At 48.4% G+C, this 27,245-nt stretch overlaps 1 protein-coding gene across 11 annotated transcripts in view; it reads left to right on the plus strand.

Annotated features, from left to right (window-relative positions):
- Positions 1-27,245, plus strand: part of NAV1 (neuron navigator 1) — a 260,939-nt gene that overhangs the window by 228,576 nt on the left and 5,118 nt on the right. For 5 of the 11 annotated variants that reach the window (XM_084786365.1, XM_084786368.1, XM_084786367.1 and 2 more), the window contains 21 exons: positions 502-543; positions 1,533-1,681; positions 3,449-3,619; positions 4,690-4,742; positions 5,475-5,498; positions 5,609-5,686; positions 9,040-9,123; positions 9,329-9,440; positions 13,106-13,227; positions 16,888-17,084; positions 17,317-17,509; positions 17,598-17,766; positions 18,061-18,158; positions 18,953-19,048; positions 19,273-19,432; positions 19,842-20,077; positions 21,383-21,537; positions 21,683-21,754; positions 22,238-22,434; positions 23,151-23,269; positions 26,450-26,647. In XM_084786365.1, the coding sequence (XP_084642491.1) occupies positions 502-543; positions 1,533-1,681; positions 3,449-3,619; positions 4,690-4,742; positions 5,475-5,498; positions 5,609-5,686; positions 9,040-9,123; positions 9,329-9,440; positions 13,106-13,227; positions 16,888-17,084; positions 17,317-17,509; positions 17,598-17,766; positions 18,061-18,158; positions 18,953-19,048; positions 19,273-19,432; positions 19,842-20,077; positions 21,383-21,537; positions 21,683-21,754; positions 22,238-22,434; positions 23,151-23,269; positions 26,450-26,647 (2,725 nt within the window). The remainder of the gene's footprint in view (positions 1-501; positions 544-1,532; positions 1,682-3,448; positions 3,620-4,689; positions 4,743-5,474; positions 5,499-5,608; positions 5,687-9,039; positions 9,124-9,328; positions 9,441-13,105; positions 13,228-16,887; positions 17,085-17,316; positions 17,510-17,597; positions 17,767-18,060; positions 18,159-18,952; positions 19,049-19,272; positions 19,433-19,841; positions 20,078-21,382; positions 21,538-21,682; positions 21,755-22,237; positions 22,435-23,150; positions 23,270-26,449; positions 26,648-27,245) is intronic. The other 6 variants (XM_084786366.1, XM_084786371.1, XM_084786361.1 and 3 more) reach the window with 3 other exon arrangements.

Raw genomic sequence — 27,245 nt, forward strand, 5'->3', positions numbered from 1 at the left:
CTTAACCTCTGAGCCATCTCTCCAACCCTGTTTTTTTCACATTTTAAATCACCCAATCCCTTTGTAACTCCCTGAGATACATAGGGTGTTTTGTTTGTTTGTTTCGTTTTGATTTGTTCTCATCTTCTACACGAGGGAAGCTTTTTACAATTTTTACCAAAAAAGTTAAACGGTGTCTCTTAATTCGTTTTATTCGTCATCTAGCTTTTGCTTCCAAAGTGCGAAGTCGGCTCTGTTACATCATGCCCCGCTTCTCACCTTCTCCAGTACGACCTTTTAAGTGGCTAACTGCACCCTAACTCCTAGCAGGAGGAAAACACTTACCTTTTCACATACTCCTCAAGCTCTGAGTCAAGCGTTGTGGCCATCTTACTGTTTGTTCATGAAGATGGACTTCCATGGCGTGCTGTCCCGTCCCCATGACTATACCCCTCAAACCTATGGTCCCAAACTCTTAGGTTCCTAGCTGTGCTCGCATTGCCTCTCTCTTTCTCTCCACAGCAATCAGCGGGATCGAAACACCCTCCCCAAGAAAGGGCTCAGGTAACCCTTAAGTGTTTTTTTTTCTACCGTATAACTAAGACTGGCCTCTTTTAAAAAAAAAAATTATAACTGGGTGGTACACACCATTAATCCCAGCTTCTGGGAGCCAGAGGCAAGTGGATCTCAGTGAGTTCAGTTCCAAAAATAAATAAGACCCCAAACCAACCTATCCCAGGCCCCATGCATGAACTTAGTGGCCCTTTTAGACAACCATTTGTATGTGGGCCTATAGAAATGCCACCCAAGCCCTCTGCAGACACACTATCAAGTGTGTTACTTTCTATGGTGTCAGAGGAGAAGTGAGTTTGCACATAGGTAACCATGTACTTGCCTTCGCTGACTATCTTAAGAGTTTATTGCTGTGAAGAGACACCATGACCACAGTGACTCTTACGAAGTGAAACATTTCATTGGGGCTGGCGTACAGTTCAGAGGTTCCTGTCCCATCACGGCAGGAAGCATGGTGACATGCTGGTAGACACTGTGCTGGAGAAGGAGCTAAGATTTCTATATTCAGATCAGCAGGCAGCAGGAAGAGCAAGTGAGCCACACTGGGCCTAGCTTGAGCATCTGAGACCTCAGAGCCTGCCCTTACTGACCTACTTCCTCCAGGAAGACCACACCTCCTGATAGTACCACTCCACTGTGAGCCACCATCCTATGCTGTCACAGCCGTATGAACTCTCTCAATACAGTTCATCCCCTCACAGTGGACTTCTCAGGCCTCTCATATAGTCACGGGACAGGGAGTGTGGATCCCCCCACTGTCAGGATAGCATTGAGTTATTCCATCCTTTCTGTCCCCATCAAGAGCTCTCATGGGACAATGCTGAGTCACCATCCCTTGCCCCTTGACCCGTCCTCCTTTTCCCTGTGCCTCTTTCAGAATCTCCTCCCATCTCCAGCCCAGCTTAGACATCCCGCACACAGCCAAGCCCCTGGTTTCCTTTTGTAGCAGCTCTGACTGGGTTCCTCTGCTACTTCTTCAGGTACCAGCTTCAATCCCAGGAGGAGACCAAGGAGAGGCGGCACTCCCATACTATTGGTGGACTTCCAGAATCCGACGACCAGGCGGAGCTGCCGTCCCCCCCTGCACTCTCCATGTCCCTGAGTGCAAAGGGCCAGCTTACCAACATAGGTCAGTGTCTGGTTACTCGCTGTGGCCGCCCTGCAAAATGAGGTGAAACAGCTAGGCACGCTTGGCTCCAGCTGTAGTGGATGGCTTCATGGCGCCTCAGTTTACTGACCCAAACTAAATATGAAGGCAAAGCGTTGCAAGGTCTTAAACTGAAAAGTTGCCCCTGGGTACAAACTGTAGGGTCCTGATGGCATCAGAGGGTCTGAATAACAACACGGGCAACCCAGAACCCAGGGCCCTGAGCTTGAGAAAGGTGTTCCATGCACAGTGCTAACCGGGGCCAGCTGCCCCCCCACACACGGCAATACCGACCTGTAGGGCTGGTGAGCCACAGACAGAGAAGGGTTGTTGATTGCAAAGACTGAGGTCTTGTCTTCAGAAAAAGGAAAGTCCAGATTTCACCAACTGCTCTGGCTGAGCCAGGGCCATCCTAGCCCTAAAGGCAGGCTGACTAAGACTTGTGTTAGACACGCCACACCCTCCTTAAAGCCTGTGGAGAAGGGAAAGCTGCGAGAGAAGGAAGCGGCTCTGTGACTCAGAGAGGATGGGGAAACAGGCTTCAGGAGGAGGGCCTGGCTCCAGCTCAGATGCATACCAGCCCTGGTTCTGGGAAGCCAGGACTGGTTTAATAGGCATCTCTTTAGGACAAGGCTGGATCAGACCTGTTGTTTGCTTGCTGGGTCTCTAAATCCATCTCTCCTTTCCTCTGAGCAAAAGAAAGCAGTTCTTCTGTGTCGAGGCATTGTAAAATCTCTGTGCGGTGACTGTGGGGAACTGGAGGAAAACTAGGAATGGGGATCATCTGTGCCTAAGGAAAGGTCTTCGGGCTCCTGTGGGCCTCTCAGCCTGTTTCCTAGCTCCATTGAGGGCCAAACAAGAAGAAAGGCCATTTGTGCTGTCGAACGAGGGGCTGGGCCAAACAGTAATCGTCTTATGAATTCACAAGGGCCAAGGCAGGTGTGAACTCTTCTTCCGAGGTCTCTCTAGGTAGGGGAACCATCCACATACTGGCATGGAGGCAAAAGGTCAGACAGAGGAGTGTCACAAGGATGTGAGCCACGAAGGCAGCAACCTGGTGAAGGGAGAAGTGGGGTCGGCCTCCGTGGTTGGCAGGCAGATTCCACAGCTGTGCCTTTTGTAGCCTCGCTGACCCTGTCATCCACTCTGTCTGTCTGACCCTCCTTGCAGGGGGTGTGCTGCTCAGAGAGGCCAAAGTCTAGTTTGAGATCTGACCAAAAGTGATCTAGGTTGACACTGCTTGGCAGGGAGCCTCGTTCCCTGCCATAATGCTGAGCCCACTGGATCCCACAGCCTGGTCCCCTCCTCTGAAGCTTGTTCCGTTTCATCCTTTGGATCTGAGTCTTGATTTGGACTCTCAGTCCACCCCTAAGACAACATCCCATTTCATCAGCACATCCTAGTGATGTGAAGGTTTCGGGAAAGCTGCCAGGCCCCCAGCCTAACCTTCAAAAGCAACAACGCCAAGGCAGGCAGCACTAAGGGAAGATCCTTATTACAGACCAGGAGTCCTTCCCCACTAGGGCCCAACCTTCCCAGGAGGGACCACTCCTAACCTCCAGCTGCCTGCACACCCCCACTGCCCACCTACTGCCCCCTCCTCTCCTCTCCTCTTCCCCCGCTCCCCTGCCCCCATTTGCCTCTCAGTAACTCCTGCTTCGTCCCCCACAAGGGACCAGAGGGCTGATGACCCTGCCTCTTCTCCTGCCTCCCCTTCCTCCCCATCCCTCCTCCCCTCTGTCCTTCCAGTGAGTCCCACTGCGGCCACCACGCCAAGAATCACCCGCTCCAACAGCATCCCCACCCACGAGGCGGCCTTCGAGCTGTACAGCGGCTCCCAAATGGGGAGCACCCTGTCCCTGGCCGAGAGACCCAAGGGAATGATTCGGTCAGGATCCTTCCGAGACCCCACGGATGATGGTGAGACTTCATGCTAGCGCGGTTCACGCTCATTCCAGCTCTGCTGGGTCCCCTCACCCACCGCCACCTCCACTGCCACCACTGCCACCACCACACACACATATACAACTCTCAGGACATCAACTTGGGCCATTTCAGTTCTGTCTTCCCATAATTTTGAAGGGTCTGGGGGCCCAGAAACCTTGGGTGGCACCACCTAGCTCTGGGGTTTGGGGATGGAGCATCTACCATTGTTGGGGCCCAGGGAAGGGAAATCGAGATTTGGAAGGGTTAAATGCGACTCCTCGGGTCCTCCTCTTCCTATGGGTAGTAATCTTTCTTCCCCACAGTCTCTCAGAAGAGATACGGAGACAAAATGGTAGCTCTTAAATTCATATAAACAAGTAGGCATCTCAGTCCTCTTTCTAGAATGTTCCAAAGACTCCTTCAGGCTGGCCATCTGATTGTTGATGGTAATCTGGGTGTTAATGGAAGACCAGGCCGTCGGGTCCATGAGACCTCCGTTATTATTCTCCCTGATAGATGTGTGTTAGTTTGCTTAGTTCTTGCAGTGGGTTCTGCTGAATGATCACAGGGTAGTCCCCATTTAATTTTTTTTTTCACCTGAGTGGCCCGTAGGCTCATAGGCTAGCACTGCAAGGTTGAGAAGAGGAGGCACAGACCGAATTGTAGCGCTGGTTCTGAGCAGCTCTGACAAGAAACGCACCCCCCCCCCCCCCCCGTGTGCTTTCTTGGCTGAGCAGACCAGACGCTGACTACCCATGAAAATCTCCTTTCCCTCTCTCTGGACCCCCTATGCTCCTCAGGCAGGCTGAGCAAGGGACCACCGGGCCCAGGCTGCCAGAGACAACAGATGGAAGGGGAGGCTCTCTCGATCCAGGGCCATGTCCTCGGATACACGCCTGCTGTGGGCTTCTTTGGGGATATATGAACGGGGTGCCCGGTGTTCTTTCTGTTTGCTCCAGATGCCCTCCAGAATCAGAGTCCAAACTCCTGCCTTAGGGCTCCTCCCCGGAACCTGTGGGCCCCGGAGCCTCCTGCTAACCTTCTGTGCTCTCCTTCTCTTTCAGTTCACGGCTCGGTGCTGTCTCTGGCCTCCAGTGCCTCTTCCACCTACTCCTCAGTAAGACCATTAATGCCCCTTCCTCTTCAGCCCCCGTCCCCTTCCATTCCATGCTCCCTCAGCTCTCTTGGATGGAGATAGGACACTACTGTCTCTGTGCTCCACTTGGTGGGCCTGGGAGTTGGGGGGCGGGGGGAGGAGGCACCTAGAGCTTGGAGCGCTCAGATGAGTGTCTTGGGTCCTCTGTGTTCTTCCTGGCCTCTCCACCACCTCCCAAGCTACCCTGGTGTTCTTTTTCCCCCTCCTTTGAAAAGCGAGGAGCTCTTTGTGCTAGCACCCTTTCCTTACCATGGGAAGTGGGGAGTATTTCTGGTACCCTAGATGAATAGGGGTCCCAAGACTCTAGAGACCCAGCAATGTGTAGAATTGGCATCTGCTGTTGGGGGCAACCACTCACAGCAGCCTTTGGCTCTTAGGCTTGTTTTGACCCTAATTCTTTACTCCCTCAGGTTGCTAACACTCAAGGTTTGTTTTCAGACCAACGAGCCTCATTCTCTAGCCTTCCTGGCAGTCCCAAGGTTAGCTAAAGATAAGTACAGAGAGAGGCCTCTTATTTAAACCCGAGTGCGGTATTTCTGAGGAGCCAGGGCCAAGAGACAGGGGACTGCCCGTCTGCGTTTGTCAGTCACGCTTCTTCCTCTCTCCGCCCTGACGCTCGGGCCTGGCTTCTGCACCTCCATAGTAACCACCCGCTTTCTCTCTCTTTCTCTCCTCCCGTGCCCACTTCTTCAGGCCGAGGAGAGGATGCAGTCTGAGGTAGGGTACAAACCCTTTGTCTCCGCTTGTTAACACCAGCGCGCACTCTGTTTTCCTTCTAAGTAATCTACGTCTGCCATCAGTAGTTTGTCTTTCTCTTCCCTTTACAGCAAATTCGGAAGCTTCGCAGGGAGCTGGAATCATCCCAGGAAAAAGTGGCCACCCTGACATCTCAGCTTTCTGCCAATGTGAGTACCTGAAGCAGGGTAAGGCCTGGCTCTAGTTAGACCCAGACAGTGTGGGAAAGTGGTCCAACAGGGTCTGCCCTGGGCTTAGCCCTCCAGGGAGTAGATTTTATTCACAGCTCTCCAACAGAAGATTTGGGGCTGTCCATCTCTTGTTCCGAGCCTTCGTTAAGAACCATTTTCCTCCCCCACTTTAATTAGTTGGTATGGATGAGTTGGCGTCTGGTAACCTTTGACCTTCCTAAAGAAAGCAGAGACCAGTGGTTCTGCAGGGAGAGAGAAACAACCTTGCCGTTGGCCATGGACAAAAATAGCAATGCGTTTTAATTACTGAGCCCTTGGATCCTTTTCTGCTGCCCTAGGGAGTGTTTATCTCTTCATCGATGCCACATAACTGAGCACACACAGAGCTGGTTATTAGAATTCTGTCTGGTGTCCATGAGGCCAGCTCAAAGCCCATCTCCCATCCTAGCTACCGATGTTGGTCCCAGTTGGCTCTGCCTTGGGCAGCCGGCAGAACCAATCTCAGCTTTACCTTTAGACCCAACAGTCTTCAATTCTGCATTTAACCTACCCTCCGTATGTCCTTTTAGAGTGACTGCCTTCCTGCAGGCCTTAGTTTTTCTGTCCTGAGAGATGGGGAGAAGTGCATCTCCCTCATCCAACTCCACTGTGGCCAGTTCCTCCCCTGTGGCCAAACTGCAAGCAGAGAACATAAGAGCCATTTTCTTCTAAAATTGTAAACAACAGCTGAGCCGAGTCTCCAGGAGCTTTCAAGTGCTTGCGCAAAAAAAAAAAAAAAAAAAAAAGTCCGTAATTTCCTCAGTACTTTCTGGTCTTCTCTCTTCCCTTCCTCCCTGGGGAACTCAGCTGCCAAGACTGAGGCCTGTCCCTTAGCATCAGGTAGAATGTCCATCAAGGTCTTGCATATTTCCAATGTATTTTAGCAACAGCTCCTTTACCACGTGAGTCATTGTCTTTATTCTTTTTCCCTGAATTCTCAGTTCATAAGTCCTGTACTGACTGGTTTGCTTGAAGCTCATATCAGGCTTCAAACCGTCTAGAACCGAGAGAATTATAACAGAAACAAGAACCGTCCTGTACCACACCCACCGAGGCCTAGGTCGTGTCCTGCACACCCTAGGAGATTCATGTCTGGGAGCTGTGGAAGGGGAGAGGCGCCAGGGAGGCGGAGAACGTTATTATGCCTGATTCACTTACACTGCAATCTGTCAGCCATCATGCTCTCAAGGCTGGGATCATTCCAGAAAATGAATTTAGAGGGCGATTTTTCTTAGAACAGGAAGTTCCATTTGGCTAAGGGAAAACAAACTAAACACCCAGATCTGGTGAGTTCTGAAGCTAGAGTCAGATTTTGGCCAAGGGTCAGAGCCCTTCCCTCAAGCAGGAGACGTGATGCCAGGTCCCGGAGCTTGCCTCGGGATGCCTGATGTTGAACCAAACCTATGCCATGTCAAATGGAACATCCAAGTTGCTGAAGACGACACGCCCCGGCCAGGAAGAGACCCTGATCACTGTATTACCTCCAGTGCCAAACCCTCTGCAGAAGGACCAATTGGCCTAAAGTCCTACAAGCACCCTAATCTAAGGTTGGGATTGGAGTAAGTTTCCGTGAAGGAAAGAAGAGAGAGGAGAGAAAGCTCAAGTCCCCAGATGAGGAGATGACCATGCAGAAGTGTGTGACGAGGCCTGGGGCTCTCCAGGCTTTTGTGTAGATTTTTCAGGAACTCTTAAGATGCCGGCCGACAGCCTATGATGGTATAGCTAGAAGTAATTAAGAAGAGTGAGATTGAGAAGACAGAAGGTGGGGGCTGGAGAGATGACTCAGTGGTTAAAAGCACTGCTTGCTATTCCAGAGGCCCCGAGTTCAATTCTCAGCACTCACATAGTGACTATCTGTAACTTCAGTCCTAGAGGACCCAGCACCCTCTTCTGGCCCCATCAGGCATACACATGGTGCATAGGCCTATATGCAGGCAAAACACCTACAAACAAAACATTTAATTTTTTTTTAAGCAGGTGAGAGTTGAGCCTGAGAGAGCAAGCTTGAAAAAGGCCTCTTTGAAATAGTGAGTTCGAGGCCAGCCTGAGTTAGTTAGTGAAATCTTCTCTCAAAATTGGGGGGGTGGGGGGGAGGACAGAAGAGGAAAGAAAGATGCTCAGATCATGGCTTCCGTTTATCAGAGAGTCCAGGACTCAACAGATTTACAGAAAATGAGTATGGAAGATAGCTGCCTCTGGCCTCGTAGGCCCCAAGGGCACGGGTGAAGTTTGACTTGGTGGTCAGAGAGGACAAATTACAGAGTCACAGGACAGTGAGAGTCTTGTATGCGTCACAGGGACCGTGCACAAGTGACCTGCCCGAAGCTCTCTGCTTCTTGCTACACTCGTGGTTTGTTACAGTGCTTTCACTACAGGCTGTTTGTCCATCCTTGAGTGGTCCCGTTCCTGCTCCTGTACTTCATTCCCTTCACTTTTCCTACACCCCTTGCGGCCAGCTGCCTATCTGGAGATCAAACCTCTGGGTACCTTTTCTGCAGCCTACTACATACCAGAGATCCAGCTCTGTGCTCCACTAGAGGCTAGAGTTCCCACAGCATCCAACACCCTTTCCAATGTAGGCCTGACACCTAGTGGCCAAAGTGGAGAATGTCCCGAAGTGGTCCGCACTAGCGCAGGTTTCCTTCCAGCCAGCCAGTCAGGAAGAACAAGGCATTATTTCCAAAGTCAGGATGAAGTAAGAACAGAGATAAACCAAGTAGGTCCTACTAGGAGATCATTTGGTACCAGGAGAGCTGGCCCTACGTGATGGAGTTAAGACTAAACCGTTAAGACTAAATCCAGAGACTGTTGCCCTCCTATCAAACCATCCACCCACCTCCCACATCAAACAAGGAGAGACTTTGCCTCCGCTGGTAGGTGGTAGGAACCAGATCTCAAGTTCCCAAGAGGCTCCAGAAGCCTGCCCTACCCTCCGCGCTCTGTTATTCAAGAAGCTGGTTCTCTCCAGGAAACCTGTTTGATTCTACCTTGTCCTTCTAGGGAAATCAATACTTTTGTTTGTTTGTTTTTGTTTTTTCGAGACAAGGTTTCTCTGTGTTAGCCTTGGCTGTCCTGGGCTCGCTTTATACACCCATCTGGCCTCCCTGAGTGCTGGGATTACAGGCGTGCGCCACCACAGCCAGCTGGAAATTGATACTTTAAACCCACTGAGCGTTCTGTTAGCATCAGTCAGCTCTGAGACACATAAAACTCTGTGAAACTACTCCTGTGTCAGCTGTGTCCTCTCTCACAGCCGCCAGTGCCTTAAGTTCTTCTTTCTTTGTTTGCATCAGGCTAACCTAGTGGCTGCTTTTGAGCAGAGCCTGGTGAATATGACATCCCGCCTGCGACACCTGGCAGAGACGGCTGAGGAGAAGGTGAGAGACCCCTGGGTGGTGGATTCTGAACATACTAGCCTGTCACCCTGATTCTGAGCCTGCCTGCCTGCCAGTACAGGGATCCATGTTCGTCGCTCCCAATTCCTTGGCCTTTTATGGCGAGAGCAGTAGAACCCCATGCCTAGTCCACTGTAAATATTCCTGCTGAGCATCTAACTAACGACACGGCCGTCATTTCTCTTAGGACACTGAGCTGTTGGATTTGCGAGAAACTATAGACTTTCTGAAGAAGAAGAATTCTGAGGCCCAGGCAGTCATTCAGGGAGCACTGAATGCCTCAGAAGCCACGCCCAAAGGTAGGATCTTAGCCAGAGAGCGAATGGGGGTTGAAGAAGACCCGGGATGGGTGAAAGCAAGATCATTATAAGGGCCACACATGCCAGCTCTTCGGTGCGGAGTGTTTGGAGCGTGACCCATAACCCCTGAGGATGAGGGCAAGCAGAGGAAACCTGATCTCCACAGGCCTGCTACCCTCTCCTCAGCCTTTAGACCACAGCCAAAGACCAACCAAAGGTCGTCTGAACATGGCTTCATCTTGGAGTCCCAGTTAGCCTAGAACTCAAAATTGCACTGCTGCCTTTGTCTCCCAAGTGTTGGGATCATAGGTGTGTGCCACCAGACCCAGCTAGAAATCCTCCCTTTTTACTTGTTATTTATTTGTTGGTTTGGTTTGGTTTTTTTGAGACAGGGGTTTCTCTGTGTATCCCTGGCTGTCCTAGGACTTGCTCTGTAAACCAGGCTGGCCTCAAACTCACAGAGAATTAAAGGCGTGTGTCACCATTGCCCGGCCTGTTATTTATTTTTTTTAAGGTTTTTTTAACAAGTACACATCATATGTTGAATTTTTTTCCCCTCTATGCCCTTCTTTTCCTTTTCCCAGCCTTCACCCTTTCTGTTAGTCCCCCTTGTCCCCCAGACACTCTCAGTTCTACCTTTATGTCACTTACATACATATGTGATTCTGTGTAGCCGTGTAAAATCGAAGTACAAGTGAGAGAAAGTGTGATACTTTTCTTTCCCAGGTTGGCAAAAATAAATAAATAAATAACTGTTAAATCAAAATACATGATTTGACTTGATCAGCACTTCTCTGCCCCAAGGAGGATTCCACCCACATTTTAAATGAGATGGCTGAAACTTTGGCAGTCCCCTGGGGCTCTGTGCAAGTTGGCCTTGGTACTCAGCACTGATTTGCTGACCAGAGGTGCAGCTTGGCAGTAGAGTGCTTGGCCAGCATCCAAAAAGCCCTGAGTTCCAACCCCAACACCAAACAACAAACACTTTACATCTTCCAGCCCCGTGGAACAACTTGGTGGGCTTCTTATTTATCCAGTCATTTTTGTTTGGGGGTGGGGGGTGGGGAGAGGTTGAGACAGGGTTTCTCTGTGTAGCCCTGTGGCTGACCTGGAACTCACTCTGTAGACCAGGCCGGCCTTAAACTCAGAGATCCTCCTGTCCCTGCCTCCCAAATACTGGGATTAAAGGCATGCGCCACCACTGCCCAGCCCACAGTCATTTCCCCACCATATTTTACTTCTCGTCCCTCTGCTGACCTCTGTGATGGATAGTGGATATAGCCTTACATGAGAAACTGAGCATCTTCCAGTGAAACGCCATTATAATTCCCCAGCCTATCAATCCGATCTTTATTTATTTTTCTCCCATTTTGTTGAAAGGAACTATCTCCTATGGACAAGAGTAACCTCTAATCTACAGCCTTGAAATGCACCCCCTAGAACACACACACACACACACACACACACACACACACACACACACACACACAGATACTCATACACACACATACACACATACATACACACACATTTTAAATCTAGATTTTATATATGGAAGTAAGTCTGTTTGTCCTGCCATATGGTGGACACTTCTAAGCATCTTACTTATATTCACCTACTCCAGATGACAACCTAATGAAGCATATTTTATGAGGAGAATAAGACAGAGAAAATAGCCAGGACTACAAGAGAAACCCTGTCTTGAAAAACGGGAGGGAGAGAGAGAGAGAGAGAGAGAGAGAGAGAGAGAGAGAGAGAGAGAGAGAGATGGTGGCGCACACCTTTAATCCCAGCACTTGGGAGGCAGAGGCAGGTGGTTCTCTGTGAGTTTGAGGCCAGCCTGGTCCTCAGAGTGATTCCAGGACAACCAGGGGTACACACATAGAAACCCTGTCTCAAAACAAACAAACAAAAGACAGAGAAAATAATTTGATCCAAAGCCATCTGGGATATTCACCTGTTTCCAACTTCCCAAGTGAACTTTGCTCCTGAGATAACACATTTTCTAAATGAATCAATTATGACTTTCTGCTGGAAATGGTCACAGCAACTTTAGTTCATGTTGATCAAGAAGCATTTCGTAGGAAGGACTTCCAGAAGCTTTGCTAGAGCAAGTGCTTAAACAGTAATACCTAGGTGTGTCTTATTTACAGACAATATGTTTGCACTCAGGTTGCAAGAAGTATTTTCTAACTTTCACAAATTTATGATGCTGCAAACATTCCTTTACACTCTACCCTTTCCACAGACCTGAGGATTGAACCCAGCACCTTACAAATGGTAGGCAAGCACTCTACCACCAAGCCATCTCCTCTAGCCCTCTTTTGTTATTGAAAGTATCTTAGACATAATTTTTAACTTAATAGATGGATTTGCAACTATTGAAAGCTCCCTATCCTTATCAAATACATGTTACTTTTTTTTTTCTTCTAACTTTTGGTGTGATGGGGCTTGAACCCAGGGCATCTGCACGTGCCTTTCTTTGGCCCTAAATGCCTTTCGCGGTGTTCCTATCTGAAATATCCCTGCTCCTTCAGTGTTTAAACATCTCCTCTGTTGGTCCTTTTTATTTCACTCCCCATGTTTTTTTTTTTTTTTTTTTTTTAAGAATGGTTCATTTTTCTTGCTATTACAAGCCTCGGAGAACTGAAATTTCCCGCCTATCAGATGACAGTGTGAAGCTCATTCAGGTTAAATGCAACTTACAAGGCTGCTTATACTTGAGCCAAAAGGCAACCAAGTATTGCTGGAGGGTCATAAAAATATAATAGGGCATGGGCCCAGAGCACTGCCACAAGTTCAGAGCCAGTCTGGGCCGCAGAGTCAGTTATAGGTCAACCTGTGCTATGAGACCCTGTCTCAAAAACAAAACAAAACAACAACAACAACAAGAAAGCAAAACAAACAATAGAAACAGGTGTGGTGGCTCGTACATGTAATCCCAGCAATTGGGAGGCAAGGCAGGAGGACTGTCACAAGTTTAAGACCCAACCTAGTGAACATATGCATTTCTGCTAACACACACACACACACACACACACACACACACACACACACACACACACACACACACGTTATGTCTACATAAGCGTCCAGGACCAGCTTTGGTTAAATCCTTTTCACAACTAGTCAATGTGAGTTCATTACTAAATCCTTCTATTTCTCATACTAAACTGGGGCTGCTTTTGTCGTGGTTTTGCTTTTGTTCTATTTTGGTTTTGGACAGGGTCTTGCTGTGTTAGCCCAGGCTAGCCCAGAACTCAAAATCTTGCAGCCTCTCAAATGCTAGGCATCACTATGCCCAACTTGAACTATGAGCTTCCTGAGACTTAAGACTTGGTTACTTGGGGTTTTTTTGTTTGTTTGTTTGTTTGGTTTGGTTTGGTTTGGTTTGTTCTTTCTTCTTTACTTTTTTTTTTTCTTTAGCGTGTTCTTCTGTGTTGAAGCATGACTGTAACTCTAAATGTCCATTGAATGGATGATCCATCAAATGAGTAGTGTGTACCTAGAAGCTGGGTTCTCTCTCTCACACACACACACACACACACACACACACACACACACACACACACACACGTCCTTATCGGCAGCAGCTAGCTTCTCCTTCAGCCTCACATCTCCTCTAAATCTACCTGTGTGTTCTTCCCACTTGCACTGGCCAACAGAACTCCGGATCAAGAGGCAGAATTCCTCAGATAGCATCTCTAGCCTCAACAGCATCACCAGCCACTCCAGCATTGGCAGCAGCAAGGACGCTGATGCCAAAAAGAAGAAGAAGAAGAGCTGGGTAGGTGAAGGCTTGGGAGCTGGCCCTGTGGTAACTTACCCCAGTGCAGGGATCTGGTCCTTTCAGGATCAACCAAGAGATGGTCCCTTCTAATAAGGTGTCCAGTGTGACAATCTGCTGGGAACAAAATCTGCTGCTAAGTTTCCGTTCCTTCAACTGTTGTCTACTCCCCCAACATCCCCACCACCCCCGCCGCTCTCCTGCAGCCTTTATACATGTCTGCTTTCCTGGGGATCTACTTACTGATGAGGTTAAATGTTCTTGGCCACAGAAGGAGCTGCGGAAATATCCAGGGGAGGGGCGGGAGATGATGTGTGGGAGAATTTCTAAGCCAAGCGGTTCATTCTAGATGCTCCTGGGGGCCGTTGCCATAGTTTGGGAAAGGTGGCCATAGAATTTTCATATCACTCCAAGTCTTGCCTTTGGCTGGTCCACAGGTGGGGTTTGTTGTATGTGTTGTCCCCCCATAACTCTAAACTGGCCTTGGATGAGCTTTCTGACATCATTGGGCAGGTGTAGGGCACTGTCTGACTGACTGAAAGGGGGATCTGACCCAGAGTGAGCCATCTTGTCCCTGTCCCCTGCTGAGGAGGGCTGACCACAGACCTCCACCTAGTGCAGACAGGAGCCAGCTGTGTGAAAACAAACAAAACAAAACAAAAACAAAAACAGCTGTGTGAAATGCATGATTAGTGTTGTTGCTGCTTCTTTCTTTTCATTTTTTTTCCTTTTATTTCCTTCAAAATGCTGACCTCAAATCCCTATTTTTTTCCAGGTTTATGAGGTAAGAGACTCGGTTCCTCTCCCGTTACTTTTTCTTTCCCTTTCCACACCCTCCCTATTTCCAGAGCAAGTACCCTCTCTTTAAAAAAAAAAAAAAAGCCACTCACAACCCCAGCTGCCCCCTAGTTCCTAACTCACTCCACTGCATGGTCCATCCACGCTGCCCCTCATGAGGACAGAGGAGTGGTCTGCTTAAGGGTCAAATGGGAAATCCTAACAAAATCCAAATCTTTTGCCTGCCATCTTCCCCTCTTCCAAAATTGGCCTATTCTAGAAAGCAGACACGTTGAGCTCCTGTTACCCAGAAAATGAGCCTTTTTATTTTTGTACCGCTCACCAGAGAAGCCTAAAATGGAAGGGAATTCATGGGAGAAGGCTGTCTGGAGTGCAGTTTCCAGAGACCTGTTCATTTTGGGCTTAACCTAAAATCTTAGCTTTAGGATAGTGTGAACAGGTGAGGGATTTATTTCATCCAGGGTAGGAAGTACTTGTCACCCTAAAGGCCATCATGGAGCCTCCAAGGACATTTTAGGGACTAGAATATATCCCAGCACAAGGGAGACTGAGACAGGAGGAACACCGTGAGTTCGGTGTCAGCCTGGGCTACATAGTGAATTCCAGGCCTGAGTTAGACCCACATGAAGGTGGAAGGAAAGAACTGACTCTGCAAGGTGCCCTCTGACCTACACACACACACACACACACACACACACACACACACACACATTGTAGCAGGTGCACACAGATGGAGAGGCCAGGTGGCCGTCAGAATCTGCGTGTTTATTTGAATTTATTTATTTATTTATTTATTTATTTATTAATTATGTATACAGTGTTCTTCCTGCATGTACAACTGTAGGCCAGAAGAGGGCATCAGATCACATTACAGATGGTTGTGAACCACCATGTGGTTGCTTGGAATTGAACTCAGGAAGAGCAGGTGGTACTACTCTCCAGCCCTGAATCTGTATATTTGAGATAGCATTTCCCAAAGTGCAGCTCACCAACCCACTGGGATGCTCCTTAAAAGGTGATACCTCTGAGGAACACTTCGGTCTTTACTTGGCATATCTGCACTAGCAAAGTTCTAAGACACCCCCCCCCCTTAGCAAAGAACCCTGTTTCTCTCAGCTTAATACATGGGATGAGCCGCTAAGGACAGAGCCATTGACTCCCCGCAGAACACTGACGTTCACACAGAGCACTACTGTCATAGACCTGTAAGGACCGCCAAGGGCTGACTGTGGGCACAGGATTTCTCTAGAGAGGGAAGGAGACAGAGACAAGGGTGACTCCTGTGACAGAGAGAGAGGTGTGGAGAAAAAACACCACCTGGATTGAAAATCAGGAAACCTTAGTGTCTTCCTTAAGATACACAATGTCGAGTCGGCCATCTCTCATCTTTCAGTTTTAACACTTCATCTCTACAGATGGCTGAGCTTCGTGGTACTTTAAGCCCTGGTTGCCCCATGATAATACATCTTAGCCAACTGCACACACACTCTTGCCTATGCGCCCTGCAAGTCAGCTCTGTCCTCAGGTTTTACCTAGAAGTTCCACACACACCGTGTCCTAGCTCCATAAGCTCCCAGGAGACTTCAGACGTGTTCTAAGAAAGACGCCTTGAAGGGCCATACTCAGTTTCCTCCCCCTCTGCCCTTTCTCACTTACTATTCCAAAGATCTGGCTGATTTTTGTCCCTACAACCTTTGACCCCTCCTTTACTCTCTGTCTCTTGCTGCCATCCCATGTCTGTGTCCCTGTGTGTGTGTATGTGTGTGTGTGTGTGCATGCTGTATGGAAGCATGTGAATGGTTTGCGGGTCAGGCTCGCATATCTAGCTCACATCCCTATTGCCCAAAAGTTATCAACACCAGAATCAAACAAGCTGTGGTCAGATGATAGCGCTCCATGCAGCCAAAGGATGGCTGGATGATAGTTCTTACTCAAGGACATTCGGCATATAAACAGTGCTGACAGGTGGGCATGGGGATAAACATCTGCAATCCCGGCACTCGGGAGGTAGAGGCAGGAGGATCCAGAGTTCAAGATCACCCACTGCTACATACTGGGTTCAAGGCTAGCCTGGGCTACATGTGACCCAGTCTTTTTTTTTTTTTTTTTTTTAAATTATGTACACAGTGCTCGGCCTGCATTTATACCTGCAGGCCAGAAGAGAGCATCAAATCACATTATAGATGGTTGTGAGCCACCATGTGGTTGCTGGGAATTGAACTCAGGTCCTCTGGAAGAGCAGTCAGTGCTCTTAACCTCTGAGCCATCTCCAGCCTCCAGACTTTTAAAAGGAGAAAAGAAAAGAAGAAGAGGAAAAGAGGTCTTTTATTTGGTTGTTTTAACCACTATGCCATGTGCTGAGAACAAGAAATAATAAATGAAACTTGATATCTCGGTACTGCTTCCTTCTCTTGATCTTCACAGAGCCATATTGTCAGTTTCTGATTAATTTGTGAAGAGATTAATAGATTCTTGTATTATGAAGTGGCATCCGAAGACCCACAGAGAGTGAGGTTCTAGAACAATCAGATAGTGGAGGAAGTGCAATTGGACTGTTGAGACGGGTGCCATGTGGCATCTGGGGGAGTTTTTGGGTTGGTTTGTTTTGTTTTTACTGTCATGAGGGACACAGTCCCCTCCATGGACTCAACCAGCCCATACCAGCAGCAAATCAAAAGACCCTATTCTTTCTCTCCGTCCTGATTTCTAGACAGCTCCCTCTGTCCATATGGCACCTCACAGAGTGGGTGTAATTACAAGTAAATCCTCTGCCTCCACATCCCAGCCCCAGCCCTAAAGCTTTCCTCCCCATCCCAGCATAGAGCCTTAACGTCCCTCTCGCCGCAATCTGCTCTCTTCCAGCTTCGAAGTTCCTTCAACAAAGCCTTCAGTATTAAAAAGGGCCCCAAGTCAGCCTCCTCCTACTCCGATATTGAGGAGATTGCCACACCTGACTCCTCAGCTCCGTCCTCCCCTAAACTTCAGCATGGCTCCACGGAGACTGCATCCCCCTCCATCAAGTCCTCCAACTCATCCTCTGTGGGCGCGGAGGTCACCGAGTAAGTACTCTCTCCTGGCTACCCTGGTAAACCGCTGGCTGGTGTTCGCGGTAAGCCCACAGACCCTGACAAATGCCGCCATACTGCTGGCCTTTCCACGGACGTGGGAGACCCACGGAGGACCCTTCCTGACATACCAATTGGGGGCCTGTAAGCAGAGGGCCAGTCGTGTCAGCATCCCCCGCTACCCAGTGCTTCTCTGGGATCCAGGCTGACTTCTGCTTCCTTACAGGGCCCCTGCTCATCCAGCCCCCCACACTAGACTGTTCCAAGCCAATGAGGAGGAGGAGCCAGAGAAGAAGGAAGTATCAGAACTGCGCTCTGAACTCTGGGAGAAGGAGATGAAGCTTACCGATATCCGGTTGGAGGCCCTCAACTCGGCCCACCAGCTGGACCAGCTTCGGGAGACCATGCACAATATGCAGGTCAGTGTCTGGGCAGAGCGGCAGGAGGGGAGAACAGGGCCTGACATCCACACCTCGCTGCCACCCGGCCTGTCTCTTCTGCCCACAGTTGGAGGTGGACCTGCTGAAAGCAGAGAATGACCGGCTGAAGGTTGCCCCTGGCCCCTCCTCGGTCTCCACACCAGGGCAGGTCCCTGGGTCATCTGCTCTGTCATCCCCTCGCCGTTCCCTGGGCCTTGCACTCAGCCATCCCTTCAGCCCCAGTCTTACAGATACAGGTACCTGCTTGAAAAGAGCCTGTGTGGGTAGAAAGAGAAAGGGCTTGTACACATTCCTTGCACCTGCACTGTGACATCCTTGAACCAAGAGGTAATGGTGTTGAAGTCAAGAAGATTCTGATGTCAGTAAACACTAGCAGTTGTTACGGTCCTTAGCTCTACGCCCTTTTCAGATTGGGGCTCCCATCTCTTTTCTGTCCTAAGTAAGGAATCATTATCTGGGAAGGAAAATAACCGCAAACTTGAAGCAAGGCTGAGTCCTTTAAACCAATTAGTCTCTTTCAATCCCCACAGACCTATCACCCATGGATGGCATCAGCACCTGTGGTCCGAAGGAAGAAGTGACCCTTCGGGTGGTGGTGCGGATGCCACCCCAGCACATCATCAAAGGGGTAAGGGACTCCAGGGAGGGCCAGTGGAGAAACCAGCATGCTATAGATGGTGCCAGATTTGCACTGGTCCAAAAACAACACGTGTTTAGTAGAAACACCTTACGCTTTGAGTTTCGATCTGTTCCTGGGCTAGCACTATGCAGTATGAACACACTCTGAAGACCCTGGATGGTGACCGTGAGCCACAGCTCCCAGCCAGCGACACAACCATGAGAGTAAACAGCAAATGCTCCCATAACTTCAGTGTGCAGAATGCACTTTGGTGGTTTTTTTGTTTTTTGGGGAGGGGGTTTATTCGTTTTTTGTTTTTGTTTTTTTAAAACAGGGTTTCTCTGTGTAGCCTTGGCTGTCCTGGACTCGCTTTGTAGACCAGGCTGGCCTCGAACTCACAGAGATCCACCTGTGTCTCCCTCCTGGAATGCTGGGATTACAGGCGTGCACCACAGCTCCGAGCTCTGAATGCACTTTGGACTCACAGTATCTTAACTCATAATGGTTTTGTCATGGGGTTGGGGAGAGGAGAATGGAGTGTCATGTAGCTCAAACTGAGCTTGAGCTCACTGTGGAGCAGAGGATAACCAAAAATTCTGATCCTCCTGCCTCTGCACCCCTCTTTTGGGGGTTGCTGGCACATAAAGTAGAGGAGCATCTGTACGGCCACACTTGGGCAAGAAAGCAAGGGCTCTGAATATTCACAGAGCTAGAGAGCTCAGCCCCTGAGGCTTCCCAGGATCTCCCGTTCTAGCGCCATCTTTGTTCAGGGCCGCGTGCTTCCTTCCGCCTTGGCCTTACAGGACTTGAAGCAGCAGGAGTTCTTCTTGGGATGCAGCAAGGTCAGCGGCAAGGTGGACTGGAAGATGCTGGACGAAGCCGTGTTCCAAGTATTCAAGGTAAAGTGGTCCTTACACTCACGAAGGTTGCTCGTCAGCCACCCAGACACTGGGACTCTAGGAACCTTCGGTGCTTTATTGAGGAAGGCAAAATAGGAAAGCGCACACACCCTATCCCCCCCCATAGACCTCTTTTCGTTGCCTATATTTGTTCTTTCTTGTGGCTTTAACGTCCGTAGCTATGTCTTCCCAGTGCCGTCACAATCTCCCTGTTCTCCTACCAGGACTACATTTCTAAAATGGACCCAGCTTCCACCCTGGGACTAAGCACCGAGTCCATACATGGCTACAGCCTCAGCCACGTGAAGCGAGTGTTGGATGCCGAGCCCCCGGAGGTGCCTCCTTGCCGCCGAGGTGTCAATAACATTTCAGTGTCCCTCAAAGGTCAGTCTTCGTCTCTTGGGGGTGAGGTAGGGAGGGTAGCACGGAGGCAGGGAGAGGATCACCAAGTAACGCGTCATACATTCACGCGACAAGAAATGACTGAGAAACCCCCATGTGAACCCGCTTAAGTAACACAGGAAATACAAAAGATGAGTAAGACCCGGTCTGCTGTTCTTGCCAGACTTGGGCTTCTCCCTCTAGCCAGTCTCGTCTAGCTCAGAGTGTATCCCTAAAAATGAGGTCCGGGTTTTCAAGACTGGGGGTGGGGTGGGGTGAGGGAGCTCCTCTGGAACTGTAAGTGGCCCCGACTTTCTTCGGTGGGCCCCCTAGGTGATGAAGAGTAGGCTCTCTGGGTCTCTTGCGGTCCTCAGGGCTGGTGAAGACTCTTTGTCTCTGGGGTGGGGTGCAGGTCTGAAGGAGAAGTGCGTCGACAGCCTGGTGTTCGAGACGCTCATCCCCAAGCCCATGATGCAGCACTACATAAGCCTTCTGCTCAAGCACCGGCGCCTGGTGCTCTCCGGCCCCAGTGGTACCGGCAAGACCTATCTGACCAACCGGCTGGCCGAGTATCTGGTTGAGCGCTCGGGCCGCGAGGTCACCGATGGCATCGTCAGCACTTTCAACATGCACCAGCAGTCTTGCAAGGTGGCTGCCTCCCGAGACCTACCAGTCCATGCAGGCCCAAGCCTTTCCCTGGCCCCTCATTCTTTTTCCCTTTCCGCAGCTCTCTGCCTTGCTCTATTCCCTATCTGCAGTGGTTTCCCCCCATCCTTCCTTCTTATAATCCCCTTTCTTGTCATCTCTTCTTCTCTCCTCTCCTTTCTCTCTTTCCAGGCAGTCTTGCTATGTAGCCCAGGCTGGCCTTGAACCAGCAGTCCCCCCACCATCCTCTCCCTGCCCCGGCCGTGTGTGTAGTGTTGACCTTTAAGCGTAAGGCCTCACACATGCTAGGCAAGCACTCTATAACTGAGCTACACCCCAAAGCTCTCTTTTACTTTTTTTTACTTTGAGGCAGGGTCTCCCTAAGTTTCCCAGGCTGGCCCGAACTTGCAATCCTCCTGCCTCGATCCAGGTTACAGGCTGTACCACCAGCCCCAGCTTGCTCTTAGCTTCTTTTACTCTCACCTCCACCTCAGTTCCTTTAGCTGAGCAACAGTGACCTCTCGAAGCCTCTTTTCCTCCGCACTCTGCCAATGCTGTCTGTCATATGCATTCTCTGTTATCTTCTTCCCGCTTCCTTGCTTTTCAGTCTTCCCTTGCTTTTCAGCCCATCCCCATGGGAAGGAGGTGTTCAGAATTAAATATTACATGTCATCCCGCCAGGGAGGTACCCTAAATTTGGAATGGTGTAAGCGTTGGCTCTTCCAAGCTTAGGAGGTCATGGCATCAACTCAATGAAAAGCCATTTCAGAACTTTCTTTGGGGGGTATTTAAGATTGCTGCTTACAGCTGGGCACAGTGGCGCATGGCGCATGCCTTTAATCCCAGCACTTGGGAGGCAGAGGCAGGCAGATCTCTGTGAGTTCATGGTCAGCCTGGTCTACAAAGCAAGTCCAGAGAAACCCTGTCTTGAAAAACAAAAAAACAAAAAAACAAAAAAACAAAAAAATTGCTGCTTACAGGGCTGGAAAGATGGCTCAGCAGTTAAAAACACTGTCTCCTCTTCCAGAGGTCCTGAGTTCAATTCCCAGCAACCACATGGTGACTCACAGCCATCTATAATGGGATCTGATGCCCTCCTCTGGCCTGCAGCTATGCGTACAGACAGAGCAGTCATACATTTAATAATTTTTTTAAAAAAGTTGTTCCTTAAAAGGGTTTGCTTGAAAAAGGTGAGGGATTTAGGTCAGTGGTAGAGTATGCTTGCCTAAGCTTCTCCACAATTCCTCTTGCCAAGGTTCTTCAGATGCCGCCTCCTGAGTGCTGATCCAGTGTCTTCATTTATTCCAGGATCTGCAACTGTACCTCTCCAACCTGGCCAACCAGATAGACCGGGAAACAGGAATTGGGGATGTGCCCTTGGTGATCCTCCTGGATGACCTGAGTGAAGCAGGCTCCATCAGTGAGCTGGTCAACGGGGCTCTCACCTGCAAGTATCACAAATGGTAAGCTGGGTCCAGGACCGTTTACCACAGTGGGAACAGGGAGACAAATGTAGCCCTGTCCAGCCTATGGGCTTCCTATTGCGCACACGGCAGGCGGTGATTGCTAAGGCAGATCGAAGTCATCTTTGTCCCTTTCTTCCCACAGTCCCTATATTATAGGTACCACCAACCAGCCTGTAAAAATGACACCCAACCATGGCTTGCACTTGAGCTTCAGGTAAGAACTGTATCCCTTCAAGAACCTTTGAGCCTCACCCAGGGGTCTGTAAACAGTAATAATTAAATCTGAATTTGCGGGCAGAGGTACAGTTTATAGCAGCAAAGAGGAGGCAGACATGCTCAGGCTGGGAAAAGGTAGATGTTTTTGCGTGTCAGGTACAGAATAGAAAAGGAGGACTTTGAGGAAAGGGAAGAACCAAAGGACTAGGAGAAACCCTGGCCGGCTGCCGTACTTAGGGCTTTTCTCCTGGTCACTCTGTGAGGCCAGGCAGTCACTTGAGGAGGTCGGAGTTGAAAGTCAGCTCTGCCCACCCAGAGCTACTGCCTCATTGTCGTTATCATGTCCTGTCCCTCAAGAAGAAGCCAAGGGGGCGATGACAGGAGACAACAGGCAGGACGAGGGCCAGACTGGCAAGGGATGGACCCTGGCAGTGTCCCCACTGACACTCTGACCCTGTTCTTCCTATCCCCCTGGTGGCAGGATGCTGACCTTCTCTAACAACGTGGAGCCAGCCAATGGCTTTCTGGTCCGTTACCTGCGGAGGAAGTTGGTAGAGTCAGACAGTGACATCAATGCTAACAAGGAAGAGCTGCTTCGGGTGCTGGACTGGGTGCCCAAGCTGTGGTACCACCTCCACACCTTCCTTGAGAAGCACAGCACCTCGGACTTCCTCATTGGTACTGGGGTCCAGCTTCCCGCCCCTGGGGGCTGGAGGCAGTTTCCCTCCTTATATCTTATCCCCCGCACCCCTCCACCCCCCCTCCGCCCCCGGAGGGAGGCGCTCTTTGCTTACTGGAGTCAAAAGACTTAAGTATTTTATAAGCCTTCCCAACACAGACAGAGCTATGAATTGGATACATGCCTTCAGACGTCAGAAAGCCAGGCATAGTGGAGTGCATCTATGGCTCTAGCTATTTAGGAGGCTGAGACAGGAGAATTGCTTGAACCTACTACAAATTCAAGGGCAACCTGAGCAACATATTGAAATCTCCCCTGATCTTAAAAATATAAATAGATAGGTTAATTGGGCAAAATAAATGTGCTGTGGGCATAGCTCAGTGGTAAAGCACTTACATAACAGGTGCAAGGCCCTAGGTTAAAAAAAAAAATAGAGCTACCCTTCCCCTCATTTTGTCCTCACAATGGCAAAAGGGAGAGAAGACATGCTAGGAGGCTTGTCCTCCTCCTCCTCGTCTCACTTCCACCTTGTAAGCATCATTGAGCTGCCAGATAGTTGGCACCGGCCCACCGCTCTTGAACAACTTGAGATGTCCTCTAAATGCTCTGGATGTCACACCTCTCTCTATGCCTGCCTTGTACTAAGGGGTAAAAGAAGCAGGGCAGGGCAGATCAAGGTCCTCGGGCTTCTTCATGGCTGCATCATTTTCCCTAGGCCCTTGCTTCTTTTTGTCCTGTCCCATTGGCATTGAGGACTTCCGGACCTGGTTCATTGACCTGTGGAACAACTCCATCATTCCCTATCTACAGGAAGGAGCCAAGGACGGCATCAAGGTGAGCCACACCCTCTGCCTTAGGCTTCTTACTTTGTTACCTGCCCATTGATCGACCTCCCCAGGCTCCCTTCATGGTCTCTCCAGCCTCTGATTACCACTGTGCTTAAGAATCTATGAGATTGATTTGCATATTCCATATAGGACTGTGACCGTATGATGCTTATCTCTCTCTCTCTCTGTGGCTTATTGATTTGTATATTCCATATAGGACTGTGACCGTATGATGCTTATCTCTCTCTCTCTCTCTCTCTCTCTCTCTCTCTCTGTGGCTTATTGATTTGCATATTCCATATAGGACTGTGACCGTATGATGCTTATCTCTCTCTCTCTCTCTCTCTGTGGCTTATTGATTTGCATATTCCATATAGGACTGTGACCGTATGATGCTTCTCTCTCTCTCTCTCTCTCTGTGGCTTATTGATTTGTATATTCCATATAGGACTGTGACCGTATGATGCTTATCTCTCTCTCTCTCTCTGTGGCTTATTTCCACCCTTGCATCCACGCTGCTGCAAAGGCCAAGATTTCAGTTTTTTTATGACTGAATCATCTCCCCATTGTGTGTGTAGAACAGATTTTCTTTTTATCCCACCCTTTTTATCCTACCCTTGGTAGACCCCTGGGTAATTTCCATTACTTGGCCATGTCCATGCTGCACTGACATGGGAGCAGAGATGCATGGCTCTTCGGCATCCTGACCTCAGTTTTTCTGAACATATACCTAGTAAAAAGATGGCTGGATCATATAGTCATTCTATTTTAAATCTTTTGAGAAATCTTTGTGCTGTTTTCCACCGTGGGCACACTAGTTTACACGGCCACCGCTAGTGTGCAAGGGTTCTATTTTCTCCACATTTGTTCTCTATGCTCTTTTGGGGAGTCACCATTCTAACTAGGGCGAGCTCTGAGCTAATTTTGGTTTTGACTGGCACTACCCTAGTGATTGGTGATGCAGAGTACATTGAAATGACCTCTTGCTCTTTGTGTGTCTTCTCTCAAGAAATGGCTATTTAGAGCCTGACGTGAAGTTAGGTAAATTTTATTACCTGGAATGAGTGCATGACAGTCACTGACGTCCATTCAGGCACTAGCACACTGTGACTCAATAACAGGTCCTTATCAGTGATGTATCACCCCTGAATGTAATTTTACTGAGATAGATATTTATGATGATAATATTAGATCTCTAAAGGTGTTTTTCTATCAAACCAATACCATAAATCATTATTTTCTTTATAAATGTGTGGTGTTTTAAGGAAAATTTTGCAGTATTATACATAATATTATATATTAATAATGTCTAGGGAGCTGGCCATTGGGGGTGGAGATAACGTCTAGCCAGGTGGTAGTGGTACACACCTTTGATCCCAGCACTCGGGAGGCAGAGGTAGGCCGATCTCTGAATTCAGGGCTAACCTGGTCTACAGAGTAAGCTCCAGGACAGCCAGGGATACACAGAGAAACCTTGTCTCAAAACAAAAACAAAGCAAACAAAAAGGAGGATAATATATATATATATCCTCAACAAATTCTTAAATAATAAAAGACTAAAGTAAAAGAAAATTTCCCTGTAAAAAATAATTACAGGGTCATAATATTTGGCTTTAGTGTAACCTAGACATCCATCATGGATGAATGAATTATAAAGATGTAGTATGCATATACATACAGTGCAGTGTGGGTCTATCAGATATAAGTCAGATGAACCTACAGAACATTATATTAAGTGAAGTAAGCCAGGGATAAAAAATTAATAACAACGCATGCTCTCACTTACATGTGGAGCTTACAAAAGTGGAACACACAGAGGCAGGGACTGGGTGGCTGCCAGGGATGTGGTGGTTGAGTAGATGTCAGCCAAAGGATACAAATTTTCATTCAGACAGGAAATAAGTTCAAGAAATATATTGTGCAACATGGCAACTGTGGTCACTAACAGGATGCTTGAAAAGAAAATATATGTAAGTGTTCTCACCACAAAAAGATGTGATTTCATATGTATAAGTCATTAGCTTGATTTAACCATTCCACAATTGATATATGTTTTTAAATAGGCTGTGCTTTACAAATGTATACTTTTTTTTTTTTTTTTTTTTTTTTAACAGCTAGATTAAGGAGCCACCCAAACCCTTGCCCGGTCTCACGTCTATGCATGTCAGTGAGCGTCTGTGCAATTAGAGTGGCTATGCTAAAGCCGTGGGGCTTCACCTAGGACTTGGCACTTTGAATATGAATAAATTTTTATTCACTTATCCACCACATGCGCAAAAAGCAGCAGCAGCTATGACAGAGTTGAGACTAGAAACACACATAGCTTTGCATCCTCTCATGACTCATGCGTCCTCTGCCTGCATTATATCCTTCCTCATGCTCATCTTTAATGTCATTTTTATTTTTAAATAAAAATAAATATAGGACTAGTAATATAGCTCAGTGATAGATCACTTGTCTACTATACTCGAGTTTCTAGTCTGAATTCTTAGATCCAAAATTTATAGTTAATAGTCAGTTAGTTAATTAGTTACTCTAAGCCATGGTGTGTCACATGTCTAACTCTAGCATTTGGATAAGTGGATAAGGTGGAAGTGTCACAAATTTGAGGTCAGCCTATACTACATATAGTGAAAGAAACTTAACTAATTAAAAACTACCGTAAAGCTTTAACTGGGCATGCTGTGCATGATTGTAATCTCGGGAAGCTGGGGAAGAATTGTTGTGAATTTGAGGCCAGCCTGGACTACATAGCAAGCACCTGATCAGCCAAGACCGCAGAGTGATAATGATTTAAAAGAAAATTAGCTAGGCATTGTGGCAGCGCACGCCTTTAATCCCAGTGCTTGTGGTTGGGAGGCAGAGACCGGTGATCACTACGAGTTCAAGGCCAGCCTGGTCTCTACGTAATAAATTTCAGATGAGCAAGAGCTACATAGTGAGCCTCTGTCTCTAAACAAACTCTTAGGACAATATGCTAAATTATCCTCAATTATTCTGACAGTTTATACCAACTTATTTTCTTTGATGGGAAGTTCAGCTATATAGATCAAAACCTCAAGTCTTTATGCTTGAGGAAGTATCTATTTCTAGGGGGCTTTTTTTTTTTTTAATGCAACAAAGAAGAAACAACAAGTAAACTTCTAATCCGCTGTCATCCCTCTTGCTCACATTTTCTCTTCTCCAGGTTCATGGGCAGAAAGCTGCCTGGGAAGATCCAGTGGAGTGGGTCCGGGACACTCTCCCCTGGCCGTCAGCCCAACAAGACCAATCGAAGCTATACCACCTGCCCCCACCTTCTGTGGGCCCTCACAGCATTGCCTCACCTCCAGAGGATAGGACAGTCAAAGACAGCACCCCAAGCTCCCTGGATTCAGACCCTCTGGTGAGTAAACGTCATAGAGTATTACAGGGCTAAATGTATATACTCTTCATGCACGTGCTGATGGGCCTCAGGCATTGAAGAGTTTCTGCAAAGCCAGGACCAGAATGAGGCCAACAAGAACTCTGAGCATCAGGACCTTGGGCTACAATGATCTCATGCCTGCATCCTAGCTATAGCTAAATAACACATCCAGCAAAGTGTATTCTAGCCAAAGCCCAAGTTTCAGGCAGTCTGTGTAGTCATACAGACCCAAGAAGGGCTGGAGAGGTGGCTCAGCAGTTTACAAGCACCTGCTGCTCTTCCAGAGGACCCAAATTCAGTTTCCAGCACCCATCTAAGTTTCGAACTCCAGGTCCAAGGCGGATCTGACACATTTGACCTATATGGCCACTGTGCTCATGTGGACATGCCTACGTGCAGACACATATAATACATACACAGACATAATTAAAGAATAATAATAGGGGCTGGAGAGATGGCTCAGTGGTTAAGAGCGCCACCTGCTCTTCCAAAGGTCCTGAGTTCAATTCCCTACAACCACATGGTAGTTCACAACCATCTGTAATGTGATGTGATTCCCTCTTCTGGCCTGCGGGTG

The sequence above is a fragment of the Acomys minous genome (assembly GCF_964271855.1).
Source record: "Acomys minous genome assembly, chromosome: 1".
Taxonomy (NCBI): domain Eukaryota; kingdom Metazoa; phylum Chordata; class Mammalia; order Rodentia; family Muridae; genus Acomys; species Acomys minous.